Genomic DNA, 22,821 nt, shown 5'->3' on the forward strand with positions numbered 1-22,821 from the left:
CGAGTACCAGCCTTATAATCACTAATCTTCTAAATCTGAACGTTCAGCAAAGGAGAGACTGGGGTTTGTGTGGACAAAAGGTGTATTGAGAACTTTTTGGAATTTAAGAACAGTTTAAGAACAGTCCTGCCTATTTTTCAACAATGAGGTTCATGGATGTTTTTGCCATAGAAAAACTTCAACAGCTCAGCCAAGAGAAGTGAAATGCTAATAAATGAGGTGAAACATTCCAGTTTATTCTGGAAGCAGCAGAATGAAAGAATGAGTGTTGATAATACTGTGTGTTTGACAGAGAAAAGAAAATGCTGTCTTTTGGAATTTAAGCAGCTGTATTTGTGAGAAGACATTTCTTTCTTTTTCTAAGTGAATCTCTTTTGGTAGAGGACAGATTCTTCTGGCCTGAGCTGTGAATTGGATCTCTTCTTAGTAATTCAGTATTTAGATATACCAAAAAGTCCTTCCTGGAATAAAAGCTATTTTTTCCCCTTCTTTTTCTCAAAGAAACAGAAAAAAAAAAACAAACCAAACCACCCCCCAAAAATCCCAAACTTATTTTGCTGCATATTTTCCTCTAACTCGCTGCTTTTCTTTGACACATAAGGGCTAGATATTGACATGTAATTAAGATCAGTCCACAGTAAAATTTCCATATGCTACCAGTTGGTGAAAGGGGATCTGTGATACCTGGAGCATCATAGATTGTACTTATATAGATAAAAATGTTTTGGTTTTTTTGTTTTGTTTTTTTTCTGAGTTACAAACTATAAGATTTTTGTCCTCTCAATAGAATGGCACAGTATGTTGAAGATTATGTTTTTTTATGGTGGAGAGAGGTTTTTTCTTAAAAAAAAATGACCAATTCCCACATTTAGCTTCTTTGCTGGTGTTTGTTTTGCCTTTTGAATTACTCTGAGGTAGGTGAATTGATGCAATTGTGAGAAACCTACCACTCAGGGATCTTGTAGTTCTTTTAGCATTATGGCTGTTTCCTGTCACAAAGCTTGCTTTGTCTCCATACAGGACAGTACAAAATGGCTTTTCTCTGTATAGACCTTTCTGTTCTACCTACTAATATTGCATTTACTTAGCGTTTCTTTCTTCCATCTTCTGCTTTCAGAGTTGAAATGCTACTTTTTAAGTTCCAGATTCATGTGTAAAGCATCTTCCTAACTCTCAGCTAAGAGCTTTTTTATCACCTGTTTGGTCCACACTTTTACTAAATGTTTCCAGTAGTCATTGTATTAAATGTGCTCTCTCCATCACCTTAACCATGTTTTGATGACATGATAAGCCTGACTTAAAGCCATCAGTCAGACATTACAGCCCTAACTGCAGCCATTCATAAGTTCCTGTCAGTTCAAATCTGTTCAGAAATGGGTTAAACCTGTCCAACTTTGTGGTGATTAATTTTTCATCTGTATTTCCACAACTGTATAATGGTGTGAATTGCACTTTGGCTTATGTAACTGAGAGAGAATTGTGTGCTTATCATTACTCTCCTGTCACATTTTTGCTGCTAGGTAAATTAGGTAAGGCACCAGTTTTCTGACAATGTCCACAAAAGAAAGGTTTCAATATAAATCCTGCCTGTTGCATTTCAGAAACTTCCATTTTTTGTCTACTGTGATGCTGAGAAATTTTTTGCAGACCTTCGTTAGTTTGCACCTCCGTTACTACATCTTCATAATAATGTCGTCACTATCTATCTCTTTATATGGAACATAGTCCAAACTGATGCTACAAAAACATGTTTATTGGAAAACAATATTTATGATACTTGATTTTAAGAGCCACATGGCTCTAATGATGGTCATTATTCTTCTCTATTTCAGACATTTTTTTGTATCCTACCTATACAGCTGTTACACCTCTGTTGTCTTATTCCTGTACAGCTGTGAACTTTTTAAGGAGGAACTACTAATCTGTTTCATAATTATAGTTTGTATTCGAGAAACTATGTAGATACATTAGAGTTTAATGGAAAAAAATTCAAAATGGATATACTTTGCCAGTGATAATAGCAGACTCAATCTTGAATACAGTATGTTAATTTTTTTTTCAGATTAACTCTTTTTTTCTTCCTGCTTTAACAGAAATTGCCCAAGTTATTGCCTCTTACACAGCAACGGGTCCAGAACAACTCACCCTTGCTCCTGGTCAGTTGATTCTTATCAGAAAGAAGAACCCAGGTGGCTGGTGGGAAGGAGAGCTCCAAGTGAGTTACTGTTTTTTGAAATAAAATTGAGTGCAAAAGAATATGTGATTTTTTTTTTAATAGTTCAAAATGATGTATCAATACTAGATACGTTATTTTGAAAATGTTCTACAACTAATCTTTTACAAGTAGAATGCCTTTTCATTCTAATTCATTGAAATTGAAACAGCTTTGGAGAATGGCAGAATACCGTATTGCTTCACTGTGAGGTGGGAATACCATCTCATGAATCAGACCCAGCCTGCAATCTGCTCTCCTGTTCATTTTCCTGGATGCTGGGTGTTTGACCTTGTTAAACCGTTTAAAAACTGTTGCTTGAAAGAAAAGAGGTAATTGAGATTTTTAATCTCTAATTAAACTATTACACTCTAGATATCAATTTAAAAACAATTACTGGCATAATGAGAAAGCATTTTAATGCTGCTATTCATTATTGTGATACCAAGCCTAGCATTCTAGAGTTAAGGTTTAAAAAAAAATCAAAATCTTTTAGAAGGAGCAGTATTGTAGTTTTATTTGTAAAGCACACGAAGTAGGAAAACTTAAGTGAAAATTGACTTCAGTTCATGGAATCATAGAATGGATTAGGTTGGAAGGGACCTCAAGGATCATCAAGATCCAACTCCAGGCCACCAACCTCCACATTTAATACTAGACTTAAGTTAGTAGTAACTAAGTTGTAATAAAAGTTTGCTTCCTAATGGGAAGCATCATAATATTGAACTGTCACCATGACAACAGCTGACAGTTTACTTATAAAATTAATTTTACTTGAAATCATTTGTGTGCCTGCATGTTGTTAAGGTATTGGCTGAATAGCCTTGACTAAGGTTCTATTGGTATGCTTATTCCTCCTATAAGAATTGTTTCCTTTTTTTTTTTCCTTTTTTTTTTTTTTTTTTTTTAACCAGGCACGAGGGAAAAAACGACAAATAGGATGGTTTCCTGCTAATTATGTAAAACTTTTGAGCCCTGGTACCAGTAAAACTACACCAACCGAGCTACCTAAATCAACAGCATTACCTTCAGGTAAGCAGTGCGTTTAATGGAGTTGCTGTTGTAATGCATATAATTTACTTCTAACATTAATTACGAGCATCAAATATTTACCATTGTAGTCACCATTTTGAGTTTACTAGTTTTGTAGTACCCGGTAAAGGAGATTCCTGACAATCAAAAATGTGTAGAATAGTTTCTTTTCTTCCATAATACCCAAAAATTTGAGGCAGTTGTCAATGATTTTGTGTTCTGTAGTTAAATTGGTCTCTTAGCACTGAGACACAATATCTCAATGTGAAGGGAATTTTTTGGGTTATTATTTCAAGTTTGACAGTTTGGGACTTTTGACGCATGCTAATAAAACTTACAGAATAAATTTTGTAGCTCATTTCTCATTGCCTATAGAACATGGAAATCTTAATGCCATTCATTCTAATCAAATGCAGCATTGTTATGGACCTGTAATTTTGGAGAGTGAGAAGAAGGAATAGGACCATCTTGACATAGTATATGATAGATGGTCTAACTTACTGTGTGGTTAATGTTAAGAGGTTAATGTTTGAGAAGCACCTTTATGGAGGGAGTGTTTTAGTGAGAAGTCGTATTATAGCAAAAGACATGGAAAGCTTGAAGAAAACTGTCCAGAAGGATAAAATTGTGCTCAAGTTGGTTCTCTGTGAAGAGTGTAAGAGTGTGTCATGTCTGTCTGGGTTTTAAAGGCAACAGATCCATCAGGAGCCTCCTTTTCTTCTGCCATTTTGTTTGTTTTGATGCATAGGCTTTCTGTGTATCATACTGTGATGCAAACTGCATGGCTTTAAACCTTTCTGAAAATTCTTTTGCATGGACTCTTTTGTTTTATACTTTGGATGTTTTCTTCATTTCCAATTCCTTCATACTTACCCTGTTCAAAACTTGCATCAAGAATGTCTCCTTCCTGGTTCTGAGAAATGAGAAGAGCCGTTAATGCTACTCTAACTAGCCAGGCACAAGGAGGTTCACAGTACAGGAAGAGTTAGAAACACATTTTAACCATTCTGCATGTTTAAAGGAAGAAAGTCAACATTATATCTTGTACTGATCGTGGGTGTACCATGAGAACCTGGATTCCTTCTGCCATTGACTAGTATTATTCAACAGGCAAAATCTTTCAAAAAGGGAAACAAAGAGCTAAAACACCGGAGCTCAGAGAAAGCTTTAGCTTACTTCTGTAGTTAGTAATGGCTTTTGGAGCTGTTGCTGTTAGTTGTTTAACATAATTGAAGAACTAACTTTCTGGGACTACTTGACGAGCTTTTTATATAAGACTGAAGTGCTTTCTAAGCTGTGTGACCAGGTGTAAGCAAGATGAAGATGAGGTCACTTCTTCAAGCTCAGTGGAGGAGTCCCATCTCTTCAAAACCCTCTTAAATCACCTCCCAAAGTTATAGGTGGTTCTTGAGATCCCATTTAGATATTCTGATGATTCCACCAGTCAGCACCAAATTCCATGAAATTCTTTTAAATAGAGGAGAATAATCTGAATGAAAAGTCTTGGAACAAAGAAACTCTTGAATGGGTTACAAATCTGTTAATGTACCCACTTTTCTCAAGTATGATCTAGTTTAAGCTTTTTATTGTTCCTAATTTTAGTAATAGCCTGTAAACATTTAACAAGAATGTTGTAAAACAGGTTCATAGATCTTTAAAGTGAAATATGAACATCAGTGCTGCTCATACATTTTAACTTACATTAGCCCCATAATATGCCATAATATGCATTTTATATCCAGTATGCTAGGGAAATGTGCTCTTTGGAGAGTTGATGTATTAGATGTGATGAGTAATAGTGAATACCCCTTGACTTTATATTTTTTATTAACTTTTACATTTTAATTAGAATTATTTTATTGTCTCTTGCAAGTAACTAAATGAAATCTTGAGATATATGCTTAGGTCCTGTTAAATATATAGTTATATATATTAAATGTTAGATATTTTATATATAAATAATATATAAATAATATATATATATATAATAAAAATATTATATATATTTGATTATGAGGTTTGCAAACAGACAAAATATTAACTAAGGGGAACTGAATAATTTCTGGAATATAAATTCCTAAAAGAGGAAGGAACTGTTTGACAAATTTAATTAATTTGCTGGCTATGCCAAGAACAAAAATTCAAGAAAACTGTAGATTGAGAATAGAGACAACATGACAGGAAGGCTAATTTAGCCAGCAATGTTGTGTCTTAAGGCAAAATACCAGAAGCCCTGTGTCTTGGCAAGAAGAAATAGAGGAAATTATATAACTTAAATAAACAGCCCTCCTGCTTTAGAGAATTAAGAAAATTGCTCTATTATAACTGAACAGAAACCACTGTATCCTGGGAACCATCCAGGTTTGATGAGTTTTATAGTAAGAAAATAGAAAAAATGCTTCTGGCAACAGTCCCATGGAGCCTGGACACCCTAAATGACCTTGTAGCTTTTTACTTTTTTCATCTTTCCAAGGTTTTTATGTTCCTGTTGCCTATGGGGCAGCACAAGAGTATCACCGTTGCCTTTCTCTTGAGTTATAGGTCTGTTCAGCGTGGCCAGTGCTAATTGGAAAGCAGTGCCTTTCTCAAATAATTGAACTTAAAATGTTTCCTAAACTTTTCTGTCCATTGAGTGGTTCAGCTGGAAAGGATACTTATTTAGAACAGGGTGGTGAGGATGCAAAATGCTAATTTTATAAATTCATTATGAGTTTGGTGCTTTTATAGACAGAAATATCTGTACGTAAAGCTGAAGTTTCAGTAGAAAGCTAGCATCCCTTAAGTGTTAAATTCTAAATTTTTCCAGTCTCTCACTGTTGAGCACTCTCCATCAAAGATATTTTGGGTGCAGTTCCAGTGGATTACACTGTTCTCATTTACACTGTTGTGCTCTGTCCTTCATATTGTGGTAATGACCCCTTAGTAGGCTGACTGAGAGGGTAAAGCTATGTGGAAGGTCTTTGTTTTTTGAATAACCGTGAGCCAAATTGTGAAGGACTTGGATAAATTCTGATACAGAGACAGAGGAGAGAGGGGCAAGAGCACAGCACTGCCAGTGTAGATCAGTGCACTATCATGGAACTTTACTGTGGTATCTGCAGTGTTTAAGCTTTGCTGAAACGTTACCAGTGCTACAGAACTCTTCCTTTATCTTACAGTGTGCCAAGTAATTGGCATGTATGACTACACTGCACAGAATGATGATGAGCTAGCATTCAATAAAGGCCAGATTATAAACGTCCTTAACAAGGAAGACCCAGACTGGTGGAAAGGGGAGGTGAATGGACAAGTGGGTCTCTTCCCATCCAACTATGTGAAGCTGACAACAGATATGGACCCAAGCCAGCAATGTAAGTGACCCTCTCTGCTGCCATGCTGTGATTATTTATGTAGTACTTTAAGACGAAACATGCAGCATTGCTGTGATTCTGCTGTGGTTTGCAGAACTCAATGCTTCACCACTGCTGCACTTGGCAAAGTCTCTTTGAAGACCTTCTGTAATGCAAACCTTATTTTATGTTTGTTTTATTTTTAGTTCCCATCCCCTTTGTAGCATGTTACCTTTTATCATTTTTGCACCATGCTGTTTACATGCCTGACTCATTTTCCTAGCTTGAATTTGCTCATTGTTTTGTTTTGCTTATGTGTTGTTTTCCTCCTTTTTCTAGGAATCATATGTTGTCCATCCCCCACTCAGGCTTGAAAGTCCTCAAAGAGACCCACTATCCCATATCACTGCCCAGAGGGATGATGGGAGATGCAGCCTTGATCATGTGGCTTCCAGCATGATCATCTACTGCCTTCTGAGTAGAAGAACACACTGCAGAGCAGTTTACCTCATTTTACATTAGTTGCATGTAATCACAATGTTTGAGTTAATTACCTGCAGATATAGACGCAAAATTAAATGAAACAAACAAACAAACGAAAAAAAAAAAAACAACAAAAAATCAGAGGATAGTGGGTCCTTTTGTGGCTTTCATAGTTACCAAACTAATTTTTCCACCTTTGCACAGGTGCTTTTGCAGTTTTAAAATTATTTTAAAATATATATTTTAGCCTTTTAAAGGAGAAGTATAAATTAAATTTCTTCATTTTAATCTCGTTTGTGCAAAAAGACCCACTATCAAGGAATGCTGCATGTGCTGTTAAATTTGTTCCAAATGTCCATAAATTTGAGATTTTATGTATCTTTCTTTTTTATTGTTCGCTTGTCCAGTGTTGTCAATATGTCTTTATTTTTTTTTTTATTTTATTTTTTTTAATTATTACAAAAGAACAGAAGGAGTTAAATCATTTTAAGGAACTTTAAATGCGCCCAATTGCAGATAAGGTATTTTGTTGTAGTTCTTGTACTGTATGTATCAGGTGTTCCTTGTTGAGTGTGTAATACATTGTGGAGAGAAGAAATTAACTTCCTTCCGATGCAAGAGTTATTAACCTTGCATAATGTTGTTATCCCAGTTATGTTAATCTTATTTTGCACATTACTTGTAGCTGCATACGATTAGAAAACATCCTGGTTTGTGTTTGTCTCAGATGTTTCAGTTTTTGCATTTTTGTGTCAAAAATCAATAGAACGCTGCATTCATGTGATGTTTGAGCATTAACTTCTTATTTTTTTTCATCTTGGTTACATGAAGTTCGTGGAGTTTGGTTTTTCATTTTTACTTTCTCGTGACTATTGAACAACACTTTTTGAACAAGTAATTTTCCTGACAAGAAAGAATGTATAGAAATATCTCCCTGCAATTAATTTCCAATGTTTACATTTTTTTTAAAACTAGACTGTGGAATTTATACAAATTAATATTAAATGGAGCTTACGGTCAAATATATGTAGTAGATGTGCTGTAGCTAAGCCATGTTTGCCTTTCCAGCATTAGTTACAAGCTCTTGATGAAATGCCTGGTGCTGTCAGTGCAGAAACCCTCTCTACCCAACGCCTCAAGCACAATATAGCATTTATACTAATTACTTTACCATTTAGTTATCTTCTGTTTTATGTACTTCACTTATTTCTATATTTCATGCTGGCAGTGTTGTAGAATTTCTAATCCTGCCCCGTCTCCCTCCTTCTGACCCACCATGCAGTGCAAAGAACAAGTGAAGCTCCATATTCAATTGCACTTCAGTATTTCATCAATATGAATGTAAAATATATAAATATATAAAAACCTGCAGCTTTAACAACTGTAATACAGCCTTTAAAATTAGTCACATGTATAGATAATTAAATTCTTCATATAAAAGCTAGACTAAAATGTGTTTGTTGTCTTGTTGCCGTGTACACGCAGAATTCACCAAATAGCATTAGTGCATGTAGTGAATTTGCCACCAGAATAGCCTGAAGCCCTCCTGTTTAATTTCTGAATGACACCCGTGTTGTTACTTTGAATATTATTTGACTATAATTGTGATCAGCTGCAAACTTTTGCACCTTTCTTTCTCTATTCATTGCCTTCTACGTGTTACGGAATAGTAGGTACTTTTTGACACTATGCTAGTAGATATATTAAGTATACTTTTTTATTTTACCGTGGGTTTACATTGACCTAGGCTCTGCATTGTATGCCAGAAGCTCTAGTCTTAAAACATGCACAATTGCACAGATTTTGGACATTGTTTTTAGGTAGTATCTAACATGCACATTTTTTCCTTTATCACTCTGCCATAGAAAAAAGGTTTTCTTCTTCAATGTAGCCATTTGCTGAACACAGTGCTGCCTCGTACCTGACAGAAATTGAACATAACTTAATACTTGTATTTTTCAGTTACCATTGTTTTGCTTGCTGAGAACTATGTAGCAGATTCTCCTCCATTATTTCAATATTTCATGCATTAAAATGTTATTTTAATGAAAGGGTATCTCTATGTTCCCATAATGAGCTATTGTGTTGAAAGATTTATAACTTGACTAAAAGCTTTTGTCCTAAGGGACTCTGTGGGTTTTATGACTTCAGGCCAGATACACACTTTCTCTACATATTGAAATATTGGCAATACTTTGGATATAGGATGTTCAGATGCTGCTTTTTAAAATTATTCTTACATTAAGGGAGAAAAAATAAAACTATTACAATATCTGCAGGTTCTATGTTTTCTAACATGCTTCTTGAAAACACTGAGAATGATGTTTCATGAAAGATATTCAGAATCACAGTGCCCTAGAAGTTCCTGAGGTCAATTTTCCACTGAATTGGATAGAACAGACTGAAGCTGTCCTTCTGTAGATACACACACTGGTTTATGTTGTGCCAGGATTCCTTGTACAGAAGAGTGCTGTGTATTACTCAACTGAGCAACATCTTATAAATCAGTCTATGCCTGAGAACACTTAACTCCTAAAAACCTCAAAACACATTTAAAATGTCCCAGACAAAGATATTCAGACCACTGTGGCTTGTAATGAAGTTTATTGTAGAAAGGCCTATAATGTTTATTTACTCAATTATTAAAAATTCTTATGCATGCTAGTATAGATCAGCATGGTAGTGTTTGAATGTACTTACTATCAGTCATTTCCACTGGGTAGCAGGGAAAATTGGGGCCCTCAGTACAAGAAAGATGCGGAGCTCTTGGAACAAGTCCAGAGGAGGGCCACTAATGATCAGAGAGCTGGAGCACCTCTCGTGTGAAGAAAGGTTGAAAGAACTGGGCTTGTCTAGCTTAGAGAACAGAAGACTCCTGGGAGACCTCATTCTGGCCTTCCAGTACTTGAAGGGAGTGTTTAAACAGGGAGGGGGTACAACTGCTTGTGGGGGTGGATAGTAATAGGACAAGGGAAAGCAGTTTTATACTGAGTCGGGAGGTTTTAGGTTCAATATTAGGGGAAGGTTTTTCACATGGGGTGGTGATGCACTGGATCAAGTTGCCCGAGGAGGCTGTGGATGCCCCATCCCTGGAGGCATTCAAGGCCAGGCTGGATGTGGCTCTGGGCAGCCTGGTCTGGTAGTTGGCAACCCTGCACACAGCAGGGGGTTGATCATTGGATGATCATTGTGGTCCTTTGCAACCCAGGCCATTCTACAGCTACGATATGATTCTGTGATTATATTAAAATGTCATTGCACATATTCTCCCTTACCCATCTGTATTTTTATTAATATATGTGAGAAAGAATATGAAAGTAGTTCCTTAGTAAAGAAAATTGAAATAATCCATCAAAAATAATAGTTTCTCAGGATTGTGTCTCAATTCAGTTTTGACTCTTCTTTCCTTAGTGGTTCATCTGAGAAGCTCTTTAGTCTCCTAAAACCACGCAATTACCTCCCAGAATACACCTATCTCCTGTTATGTGGAGACTTATCTCCTTATGCAGAGATGTGCCCACACTCTTGTCTCTTCAGTTCTTTGATTTGTGGCTATAAAGCCAACAAATGCTAATCTTGATCAAGGCTGAAATAACATTTCCGTGATCTACATAGACAAAGATAAGAAATCATTCAGATGATTTTCATTTTGATTTACAATTTAAGTCAGCATTAGGAGCAGCCTTGTGGCTGCCTAATCAGTTGAATGCATTCTTTATATCAGCTTTCATTTGTGAAGTACCTTTTCCCATTGCAGCAGGAAATCAGGAAAAGGAGCCGTCACTTGAGAGATGTAGATAAGACTGCATTTAGAGAGTGCTTTTACTTCTGGCGGTTCTTTTCCTTTAGAGTTGTTCTGTTTATCTCGAGGGGGAAAAAAGAAGTCTGTATTCACAGAATTATTCTGTATTCTTGCAGAATTATTTCAATTGAGTATTTCATGGATAATGTATCTGCTAGTGTCTTTAAATGGAAAGGTTTTTATACCTGAGGTAATTTTACAGCAAGTGAATATACAGCTTCTAGAAAGGGTTGGAGTCACCATAGCGTTACATTGCTTCATGATCACAGAACTTGGTTCCATGTTCCAGCATAAGCTTATCATTCTCCTTTGTTTATAGCTCACCTTTTTCAGTGTCCCCTCATTGGCAGCTTTACCTAGCAGTAAGAAGAAAGCTCAGTGCTTCTGCTCTACTCTGATCCCAACTTGCATTTGGCCCATCATGGTGCCCATTTGTACCCACTGAGTGCTGAGCTGATGCTGCCAGCCCCAACGATGCCCACACAGCCATGAGCTGATGCCATCACTACTGAAGTGCTGCTCTGCACTGGGCTCACATCAGTATCATGGATAGCAGTTTTTTGCATCCTGATCTAGCTTGCTGAAACCTGATTTCATGGATTTTTGTCCCCTATCGTAGTCATCTCTGCCAAGTGCATTTCTCGGCTGAATTGTTTTGTATGTTGGATTAATTCCATTGAAGTCCATCTGGTTCAATTCCTTCACATTACTTTTTTTTTTTTTTTTTTTTTTTTTGAGGCGAAGACCTGGAGCCATGAAAAGGTAATGGGTGGAGGTCAGCATGAGAAAGTGAAAAATTAATGAAATATTTGAACTCTTAGAATATAAGACGCCCCATTTCTGACTTCAAGTGTAGTACCTATATAGCATCTTTATTTTTGTGAAGACAATGTGAAGCTGGGTTGTGCTGTTCCGTCAGCCTGGACCTCTGGCTGTTGCTCTTGATTGATGTGCTGTTACAGTGAAGAAAGTGGTCAGGGGCTCAAGATCAGTCCTGATAATAATCAGTCCATAATTCAAAGGTGAGAGTTACAGTTTATTGGTGCAACATAAACTAGTCCAGGACTTTGTTAATTCAGACAACAGGAATTGCTACAAAAGATCCTCAAGATGCTGTTAGGTCTGTGTGGATTGGCAGTGGCAGCCCCTTCACTTGTTGATAGCTGATTGATTGTTGTGAACAGGAGGAAACACATGCTATAGGTGACCTCTCAGCAAAAATGAAATACTGTTTACTAGTTTGCAACTTGACTTTCCAGACTTACTTTGTGACTCTTCTCTACTTCCCAGAGGAAAACACTCTGCTCTACTGATAAATGGGTATAACAGTCTTGTTCAGAAATTCTGAACATACTGAAATCACTGAAAATGGGTGTGAAATGGGATTTTGCATTACAGAAGGTAGAGGAGGAAAGATCTGTTGGATCACCAGTGTATGAGCCGTCCTCATCAAAAGCCTGAAATAGTCTCTCAGTAGTGAGTCCAGACCACAGGGTGTTCACAGGAAATTGGTGTTTGCATGTGAAGCCAGTTGATAAGAAGAATGAATGTTCAGATGCTGTGCTTTGAGTGAAGAAATGCTATTGTGATGCCAGGAGTACTGTTTTGCCTCACTTAATGTTTTGGAGGAAAACTGTGATGTAATTTTTTACTGCTTCTGGTTCCCTGTAATAGCAACCTGTTGGAACTGGATGATCTTTAAGGTCCCTTCTAATCCAGTTCTATGGTTCTATGACAACAGAGTGGATTCCTGTCTACTGTGATCAATCTTACCATTGCAGACTGGGCCACTGTGAACATGCTGGATATCATGATTTCTCCATTATTTTCTGCACTTACTATGTTTTTTGGTAGTTAAAGTTTCAAATTCAGCTTCTGCAATCTTTCAGATGATATCCAGCTCCAGAGTGGGAAAGAAAATAGAAAGGAATGGTATCCGATAACCTAAAAGGTAGAATAGAGTGCCTAGTCTTAAGTACTTGAATGGTGACTACTTGTGAGCTTTAAGCTAGAAACATTAACTGGTTCTACACTGAGGTAAGGACCTGGGAATGGTGTTATTTCAGCTGCACATGGAATTTGGATGTACATAAAAGTACTTTATGCAGTACTTTGGCTTACATGAATAACCAGCTAGAGCTGCATGGCCCTGACATTACACCCTGTAAAAGAACAGAGTTCTTGCTTGTTATTTTTGATACAAAGATGAGGCAGTTCTTAATACTTGTGCACCTAATGAAGAAAATCCCTTGTGAGAAAAGTCTCTCGTGCATTTTCTGCAGTAGCTGCAGTAGGCAGTTTCCCCAAATACTTAGCACTCAAGGTTGAACCCTCCATTGATGTTTGGAGTAACCCATTTAAGTCCCAGCTGGCTATCTGTCAAACTGGCCATTGGAATGTAATAGTTCGAAATGTTAAATCCTTCCATCTAAAGGCTGGTGGTGGTTGGAAACAGCACTTCAAGCCAAGGTCATCGGCATCTTTGAACACTAAAACTCCTCAGCCTCTAGAGAAAAATCATTAAACATTTTGTTGACTTCTAATGAAGCTGATGCTTCGTGGGGAGAACTGATTCTGTTAATTAGAATGGTGATGTACATGCTAACTAAGAGAATGCTTTGAAAGCAGTCGCTTATTAAACAGAATTGAAACTTCTGACTTTGGAAAAATAGTGAGAATTCTGATTATTTTGGCTTGAAGTTGCTAATTAACACTTCTCAGAGCCAACTTTTTTAATTCCAAGCAAAGTTTGAATTGAATCTTTGAAAGGACTGCAATACAAGCATTTCAGAGGAGCATTTTCAGTGTGCTACGCTGACAATCTGATATGTATTCAGCTGCTTACTTATAGAGGAAAACAGTTCACCTTCTTTTTTATTTTTATTTTTTAAAGAAATCTATCTTTTTTCTGGAGCACAGTTTAGTGAAAGCAACCTGTTCCAAGGCATTCATGAGGAATTTAATGGTGATATCTGGTGGACCTTGCCAGTTGTGTAGTGCAGAGTCAGGTCCTGAATTACGTTTGGGAAGCTGAAGATGCAGTAGATACTATCTAAGTTGACTACGGTGTGATATGATTAGAAGCAGCAGCAGTTCACTAAATGAAAGCGCTTGAGAACATCTGATCTAAAAGCATTCCTGTTAGATCACATTGTGTTGGAGTCATGGACTGATGCTGGTGAGCAGTTAAATAAAAAAGCTCTCACCATTTTAAACACCATGAAGTGAAGGTCTCATTGAATGTTTTTCAGTCAGATTTTTCTCCATGTGGAAAATCTATTTCAATAAGTAATGTACTGAATACTGAAATGCCAAATACTTTGTTGAGGGGTGGGGGAAAAGAAATTAAAACGAAGTATTTTGATTGTATCAAAGTAATTGTAGGTAGTATTTCTTGAAAGCCGTTTTAAACCCGTTTCAAAACAATTCTGGAATGCGTTGTATTTTATGCAGAACAGTTATAAGTGCTGTTAGAAGTGAAACAGGAAGAAAGCGTTTTCCTTGGCAATTTCAGAAGAATTCAATTGAGCTGTGATGAAACATACAGGGGATCTACAGGAAAGAAGAAAGTAACTAAGTATTCTGTTGTAATGCAGAATAGAAAATAGAATGTGACAATTGGAATACGCTTATAGTATAAAAATCCTAGAATTTACACAGAAGGTGGTTTGGAAAAGCAGAAGGACAAACTTGATGGAAGGTGTGTTCTTAGTTATAAGATTTCCTCCTGCTTTTTAAGGTATAGAACGTCAATCAATCAACCCCACTGGCTCAGTCTGTAAACTAGTGAGATCTGTGAGTTGACTCCACTGACCTTCATGAGTTTTGGCTCAATCCCTTCAAGACTTCTGCAGCAGTTTTTAACTGAAGTGTGAAGAAGTAAATAAACCCTGCTTTGATGAGGATGCCTATTTTGACTTCAATAATAAAGGTTAAACTTGAATTCAGAGCTGAGAGCTGAAAATCTAAAGAGCTCATCAGAGCATTGTCACTGCAGTTCTCTTCCTTAATTCTGCTCCCTCTTAGGATAAATATATATGTTTTTTGGCATTAATTCCAGGTGAAGTCTCTGTCCCCTTTTTATTAACAGTGATCCGTTTGGGGATTTATTTTACAGTGTGGTTCCAGCTGAACGACACAACTAAGGGCAACAGTGAACATCGGAGTGAGGTTGGAAATGGGCAGGTAGTGGTGAAGGGGACTTTTAAGCTTTGCTACCAGAGAAGAAACATTTAGAAATGCTGTTCATGCCACAGGGAGGTCTGCTTTTAGTTCTTTCTGGTCTGCATGCTTTCATTTTAATGGGACCTCCATTCACTTGCCTTGTTAACTTGCTATCATCTAGAAATGACTTTGATTTAAATAATAATAAAAAAAAAAGTTAATGACATTTTTATTCACTAAAAGATGAAAGATTGTAAGTGCTGTGTCATTACGTGTGAATTATGATTAAATGAACAGGCAGAAGTTACTGTTCATTAAGCATTACTTGAACCTCTGCAGATCCGGATCAATTTGAAAACCGCTATAAGTAAAATCCAGGATTCTTTTGTGTTTTCCAGGGTGTGCAGATTTGCATCTTCTGGATATGCTGACACCTACTGAAAGAAAAAGGCAGGGATACATCCATGAGCTCATTGTCACAGAAGAGAACTATGTAAATGATTTGCAGTTGGTCACAGAGGTAAGGAGACACAGCATGTTTAGGAGCAGGGTTCATTCATTCATGTTTTTGAAGTTCTTTTGACAGCGAGGGAAAGCCTTTTCTTTGAAAAGGAGGTCAAGTTATGCAAGTCTGAGACAACTGAGATAAATCAGAACTTCCACAAAGGAGTCCAAAGTAAAACGTATTTTCAGTTGTTTATCAAAGTAACCCTGGGCTATTTCACAGGAGACCTGTCACTAAAATTCCCAAGGTTAAAACAGAATATCTAGGCCACAGTGAACAACCACTGAGACCAATTCAGATTATTATCTTTCAAAGAAATAAGCTACTCACAAAGGTATTATTAGGTAGATGTGACAGTGGGCACTGGGCATGATTGAGTTCTGTTCTACTGTGCTACTCTGATGTAAAGTTGTCTCACTTCTAGACTAAGGAAGTAAGCATCATCAGTCTTAGCAACATTGATTATATTTAACATATATTTTCTAAATTGCTTGATTTTCTGAATCTGTAGATCTTCCAGAAACCACTAATGGAATCTGAGCTGCTAACAGAAAAGGAAGTTGCTATGATTTTTGTTAATTGGAAGGAGCTGATTATGTGCAATATAAAACTACTGAAGTAAGTTCTTTGGTTTTTGTTGTTTCTTTTTCCTCTATCAACTACAAAATCACGGGCCTCCTCTTTTAGCTGCATTTGCTCTAAGGGTACCTGCGCTGCAGAAGTAAAGGTCAGCTTCTCCTGAAGAGTAGTGCCTCTCAGTCACAGCCCCATACCGAATTCCAGTCCCTTTATCTGTGAATGGGAAGCAAACTACAACCAACGTTCACTGCCACCCTTATTCTGAGTTGCCTGATGTATTCCTTTAGTTACTGTAAACTTTTTAACACCCGAATGAGCTGTTTTGTGAGAAGCAGTGCCAACAAAGCCTGGTTTGCTATGGATCTGTGCCCAGTGTACACCCTTCCTACCAAAGACTCCAACTGCTGCAACCCCAACTCTCTACCATGAAACTCCACACAGTGCGTGTACCCTTATTTCCCCCTTCAATCTCAGTGGCCTCTGCCAGATCCCATCTTCCTTCCCTCATCTTTCTCACCTATCCTTGTTATTTCAGCAGGAGGGAAAGCCTCTTTTTTTGATAAAGAGGTCAAGTTATGCAAACCTGAGACACTATAAGATAAATCAGAACTTACTTGATGGCAAGTACAAATTGCTTCTTTTGGGCATTGCCCAACAAAATGAGTAACACCTGCATTTTAAAAAGCATGAGTATTAATATAGCTCCTTTATTTTTCCTACTGATTTGCTAATTTTTGTTGAAAGTGTTGGAATTTTGTAACTTTGGGTTACCTTTTGTTTTTGTAATGTGTTTGGAAATGGCCCACAAAATGGCAAGTTATGACAGTGATAGGGCAGAGACATGTGGTTTGATAATAAAATACCCAATGGCAATAAAATGCTTTTCCTTATGAAAGCAGGCTAGAAACTAGAAATAGCTTTTGGCCCAAGGTGGTTGTAAGGTTTTTACCCCTTGTTCAAGAGCATGTCTGTATACTCTTTCTAATAGAAAGAGTAATTACATTCCTTCCTACACTGTATCTGATCTGGCTTTGCATTAAGTTAATGTAAAATTATAGATTGGTGATCACAAGAGGGAAAACTTACGTTGGCTGGGGGTGCAGTTTTGATTATTATGTTCTAATGATATGCAATAGGTCCTGTGGCTTATCTGTTTATTATCCAGAGGTCATACTGTTCATTTCAGTAATGAATAAGAATCAACCGACCTATTTCATAGATCACAAATCATTATTTAGAGGTCTGCTGACTTATCAAACACACATGACCTTTTCATGCTTAGGGCCTTGCGTGTGCGTAAGAAGATGTCTGGAGAGAAGATGCCAGTGAAAATGATTGGTGACATCCTGACAGCTCAGCTGCCACACATGCAGCCATACATTCGGTTCTGTAGCTGCCAGCTCAACGGGGCAGCACTCATTCAGCAGAAAACAGATGAAGTCCCCGAATTCAAGGAGTTTGTAAAAGTAAGAAAAGAAGCATTCACCATGTGTTTTGTATGCCATAAACTGCATTGTAGACTTCCAAACCATTATCTGAAATAGTGCTGTATGTTGGATTAGAATGAGGAGTCTTAAGAATGAAGAGACTTAAGCACTCACTGAAGAAATGCTCTTTTTGTTAAAGGAATACTTTTTTTCTGTACAGCGGTACAGCTGTAAAATAATTACTTCAGCAATGGTCTTGCAGTAATATGCTGAGAACTGAACAAATTGTGGCGAGGAGGTGCATTTTACTTGTGCTGACAAGTTAGGTGAAGAATACATTTTAAAAAACACAAGAAATTCTAATGCAGTGACATTGTTTGTGACCTAATGGATTTAGTTGAGGCATTATGTTCATTTGTTGCATTACCTTTTCCTTATTTTGCTGGATTTTAAGCAAATTGACTAACACCATTTTACCTCTCTAATGTTTCAGAGGTTAGCAATGGATCCTCGCTGTAAAGGAATGCCACTATCAAGTTTTCTACTAAAGCCTATGCAACGGGTAACAAGATACCCACTAATAATTAAAAATGTATGTTCTTTTGCAAAGATGATGTTTTTGATGCTGCTTTGCTTGTAGCTTAATTACAGGATAGTTTCCCTACATTGTCACTATTAGATATCTGATATGCTAGGGAAAGTGGGCTGCCTTTCAATCTTTTATCACACTAGAGCAAATGCAGTAACTCATTTGCCTTCAACAAAATGTCTCTGGATTTCTGCAAGAAATAGAGGTGAAACTTGCTTGCACACAAAGAACCAGAAGGCAATCAAAGCTGAATGAAAAATTTGAAATTCAGAAAATTGAAGTATTGGATCTACCTTATGCTCATCTTTGCCTTTCTATGTGGTATCATTCCTTCCTCATAGTCTCAGAAATGACATTCAGTATACAATCCTGAATGCCAAATCATTGCAGCTTACATTACTGGATAACTTGCAACCCTTTCCTAACTTTTATTTGCTGCCTAACACTCACTGTCTTTAATAGTACTGTTGAATTGAGCCCAGACTTTCGTAGAAATGAATCTAGTTACAGATTGGATGTTGTCGTTTAAGAGATTCTATGATCAGCTGTGTTTCTGTTTATGGCTGAAACTTGCATAGTTATGTCAGAAGAGTGAGTAGTGCACTGATGTGATGTAGACAGCTGTTCACCTACCAACTATGAGTTTGTCTCTTATTTTTCATGTTTGTCAAGCAGGAAGAGAAATGTGGAAGCCTCTGACCAGCTCTGATGAAAATGAAGAAATAAAACAGAAATTTAGGGTTCTCAATATTAATATATTTTAAATGCAGATAATAGAAAAAGCTAACATATTTTATTTACCTGTAGATAATAGAAAACACTCCTGAAAACCATCCTGACCACAGTCACTTGAAGCATGCTCTTGAAAAAGCAGAAGAATTATGTTCTCAAGTAAATGAAGGAGTGCGAGAGAAAGAAAATTCAGATAGGCTGGAGTGGATCCAGGCTCATGTTCAGTGCGAAGGCCTCTCTGAGGTAAACAACATGCTGTCTAGAGTAATGGACACACTTCACTGTTTGGGAAGAAACCATGGCTCACTTATGGCTCTGCATCAAGGGAATATGGTGTAATCATATCATATAATCTTCAATCATTTGTTTTCATCTTTCTTTGGCTCCCTTTCATTCGGGCACGTAATCCTTTTTGCTGCTTGTATTATTGTCTCCTACATGATAAATGTTGCTTTTGTTTCCTGCCTCTGGACTAGTGCCAGATTAAGTGCTGCAGTTTTCAACCACAACTCTTCAGTTTCATGGCTTTTTATATTAATTATTGTATTGTTGTATCTCACCCTGAAGCCATACCTGACCATCTTGGAGCGCTTTAAAAGTCATCACAGTATCTGCTTTTTGTAATAAAACTTTGTATACGTTCTGAAAATGAGATAATATTGATCAAGTCTCTCTCAAGACTTTACAGAGAGAATCGCTGCCTACTAGTGTATGTTATTTTTAAGGTAACACGTTAAGCCTCTCTGCTGAAAGCAGAATATTTGTGATGGACAGAGGATACTTTGATGGCCTCCCTATCATGGTGAAGAGACTAGAGGCAGACAGATCACAACTTGATCTTTAAAATGTGTGCTGAGTTTTCAGTTCAGAAGATAAAAAAATAATAAGCACCTCTTGGTTTATAAACTGGAAAGTGTTGCATTTCGTCTTAAAAATCTATTTTGGGGGAAAGACAGTTCTGACAAGTTCAGAAGGGCAAGAGTTGTGTTTGGCTGTCTTAAAACTATTGCCTGAAGGGAGATGGCTGCTTTTGTCTTTTGTATGTGATGTCTAACCCTGGAACATGAGTAATATTACCTGAGTGGCCAACTGAATGCTTGCTGACAAGGCAATGCTATGTTTTAGTGAGTGAAACTCATACACAATTCAGGAATGCTGTTCTTGTTAAGAAAGCTCATCATTTGGAGAGGTCATTTGTGTAACTACTGCTCATCCAGGACAAGTCATCATCAACTCAGCTTGGCTCACTGAGGTGCACGTGCGTGGCAGAGAAACTCAAAAGGAGGCAAAAATGCTTTTGGCTTTTCTCTAATCCAGGACATGCCTTGTGCAACTGATGGGATGCCTTAAATTTCATATAACATTTTTATGACTTGCACTGCTTGTCATGCGCAAGGCAGAGACATTGCTCATCATCCCCGTGACACAAATCAAAACTAATGTCAGGACTCAAAACTGTATTTGATCTCTTTCAGGGGAACCTCGATTGTTTTACTTTATACAGTGCGTTGTTCTTCTTCTTCTACTTTTCGCAGCAACTCGTATTTAATTCTGTTACAAACTGCTTGGGACCACGCAAGTTTCTGCACAGTGGGAAGCTCTATAAAGCCAAGAGTAACAAGGAACTGTATGGCTTTCTGTTCAACGATTTCCTCCTCTTGACTCAGATCATAAAACCTCTTGGCTCTTCTGGCACAGACAAAGTCTTCAGCCCCAAGTCTAATCTGCAATACAAAATGTACAAAACTGTAAGTACCATTCTTAAATGGTGGCTTGGATAGTTACAAACTAACAAAAGTTCTGGAGGCAGCACCCACATACTGTACGTGTGGGTCTTTATATAGAAGAATGTTGAAAGCTTTGGCATATGCTGGGGATTCCAGGGACCAATGCTGAGCAAGCTGGTTGTCTGCTAGGTAAGGGAAGATGCCTTTGAAATGTGGCCAAAACGATTTCTTTGACAGAGTTTGCATAACAAGGGATGATGCAGAGAGCAGTATTTGCTGCTCCCTGTGAGAAGGGAGAGATTTCTATACCTCATAACGCTTTTCAATTGCTTTAGGAGAAATGTTTCCAGAGTGTGGATGCACCTTAATAAGAAGAAAATACTTAAAAATGACGTTTTAAGACAGATGGGAGGCCAGCTGAAGGGGAGAAACTGTTGTGGGCACAAATGAAATCTGTTCTGAATTGCTGTATCTTGCATGCCTATGTTTGGATAGTGTGCAATGGAATACTAGCTTTGCTTAATGTTTTCCAGCCCATTTTTCTAAATGAAGTACTAGTAAAATTACCCACAGACCCTTCTGGAGATGAGCCCATTTTCCATATCTCCCACATTGATAGAGTCTATACACTCCGGGCTGAAAGCATTAATGAAAGGTAAGTACCCGCACAGGCCACGTTAGTACTAATTTTTAAAGGCCTGATTAAAATGTGTTTGATGTACATATGCATAGCAGTGTCCAAGCAGTTAATATTACATCTCCTTGTGCTTGAGAATAAAGTGATAATCAGTACATGAAAAGAATGGAGAAATAATGATACTTCCTGAATTCCAGTAATACCAGTGGTGAGATCACTAGGATGGCTGATGATTCCATTTTGTGGTAGTGTAAAGAAGCTACAAGATTCAGTCCTATCTTACTCTTTTAATGTCCATCAGTTTTCTGTGCCAATGCAAGCATCTGCATGGCTGTATTTTGAATGAGATTCAGGAATGACTCAGATTAAAACATGAAGCAAAAACCTGCTGAGCAAAACTCAGTTTTAACCTGATTCTGTTTATAATGAGTAAATGAGAAAAGTGACAACTTCAGCTAGTGACTTGTGTCTCTGGAAAGGTTACAAAGACAGGATTGCACTGAGTTATGTTGAAAATATTGGTCTGCAGACTTCTAAGTTGTTGAAAAATAACTTTTGTTAAAAATCAGAAGCTGAAAAAACAGCAAAAAATCCCAAACAAACCAACCCCAAACACATTGTATAGATAGTATTATGCCAGCTTGAGAATGTGTTACCTGGAAAAATCCCAATGCATAAAACATCTTTGCTCCCTGCCTGTTCATAGTTCTTTTGAGCTTCTGTTATGTGATGGGATCTGCTAGGCTGTACTGATTACATTTCTACGGGTGCTATGAATTCCAGCAAGATCTCTTCCAAGCAGACAGCTTCAGCGTAGCAGAGCCTGAGGCAGGGTGGGGGCCTTAGGCTGCAAGGGGTTGGGAAGGAGGGCCAGCTTTACTGTTGCCTGCAGTACAGTAGGGAGTAAGAACAGAAATGGTATTTTGCAACCTTTTTCTCCTTTCCTTCTGAAGGACTGCGTGGGTTCAGAAAATTAAAGCTGCTTCGGAACTTTACATAGAGACTGAAAAGAAGAAGAGGGAAAAGGCCTACTTAGGTATGTCATGGGGTACTGGGGTTCTCATCGTTCATGGGGAAGTCCCTGGGCTGGAAAAGACATTAAGGACTTCTGTCTCTCCTCTTCTGTTTCACCACAGTTCGCTCACAAAGAGCAACAGGCATTGGGAGGTTGATGGTGAATATTGTTGAAGGCATTGAACTAAAACCTTGCAGATCCCATGGTAAGTGCCTTCTGATTTTCATAAGTGTGCTCTATGAAGGAGACATTCCTATGTGACTAACTTAGACATTCTGTCAACATATTTTTGTTTAAAAAAGCTGTTTTAATGAATTTAAAATGCACAAAGGTGATTCTGTGCTGTTCAGTAGCAGTCATGCAGTTGTCTTGCGCTTTATCATTTGGCTCATACAAACAGCTTTACTACATAAACTATTTCAAAAGAGATCATCAGCCACAAAATCCTTAATGAAGAGTGGCAAGTGCTTGGCACCTTGCAGAACTGTGCCCCTGGTTATTAAAATGACAGCAAGGCCACTGTCTTCACCTGGTCTGTTGGCTGCAAGAAGAAGATGGTATTCAGACACGCACTTGAAAACATGATTA

General features: G+C 37.5%; 1 protein-coding gene across 10 annotated transcripts in view; it reads left to right on the forward strand.

Annotated features, from left to right (window-relative positions):
• Positions 1-22,821, forward strand: part of ITSN1 (intersectin 1) — a 115,872-nt gene that overhangs the window by 89,750 nt on the left and 3,301 nt on the right. For all 10 annotated transcript variants that reach the window (XM_032448798.1, XM_032448787.1, XM_032448804.1 and 7 more), the window contains 12 exons: positions 2,094-2,215; positions 3,127-3,244; positions 6,403-6,594; positions 15,421-15,542; positions 16,039-16,145; positions 17,389-17,572; positions 18,027-18,125; positions 18,930-19,097; positions 20,390-20,602; positions 21,115-21,236; positions 22,172-22,254; positions 22,355-22,438. In XM_032448798.1, the coding sequence (XP_032304689.1) occupies positions 2,094-2,215; positions 3,127-3,244; positions 6,403-6,594; positions 15,421-15,542; positions 16,039-16,145; positions 17,389-17,572; positions 18,027-18,125; positions 18,930-19,097; positions 20,390-20,602; positions 21,115-21,236; positions 22,172-22,254; positions 22,355-22,438 (1,614 nt within the window). The remainder of the gene's footprint in view (positions 1-2,093; positions 2,216-3,126; positions 3,245-6,402; positions 6,595-15,420; positions 15,543-16,038; positions 16,146-17,388; positions 17,573-18,026; positions 18,126-18,929; positions 19,098-20,389; positions 20,603-21,114; positions 21,237-22,171; positions 22,255-22,354; positions 22,439-22,821) is intronic.

The sequence above is a fragment of the Coturnix japonica genome, chromosome 1 (assembly GCF_001577835.2).
Source record: "Coturnix japonica isolate 7356 chromosome 1, Coturnix japonica 2.1, whole genome shotgun sequence".
Taxonomy (NCBI): Eukaryota; Metazoa; Chordata; class Aves; order Galliformes; family Phasianidae; genus Coturnix; species Coturnix japonica.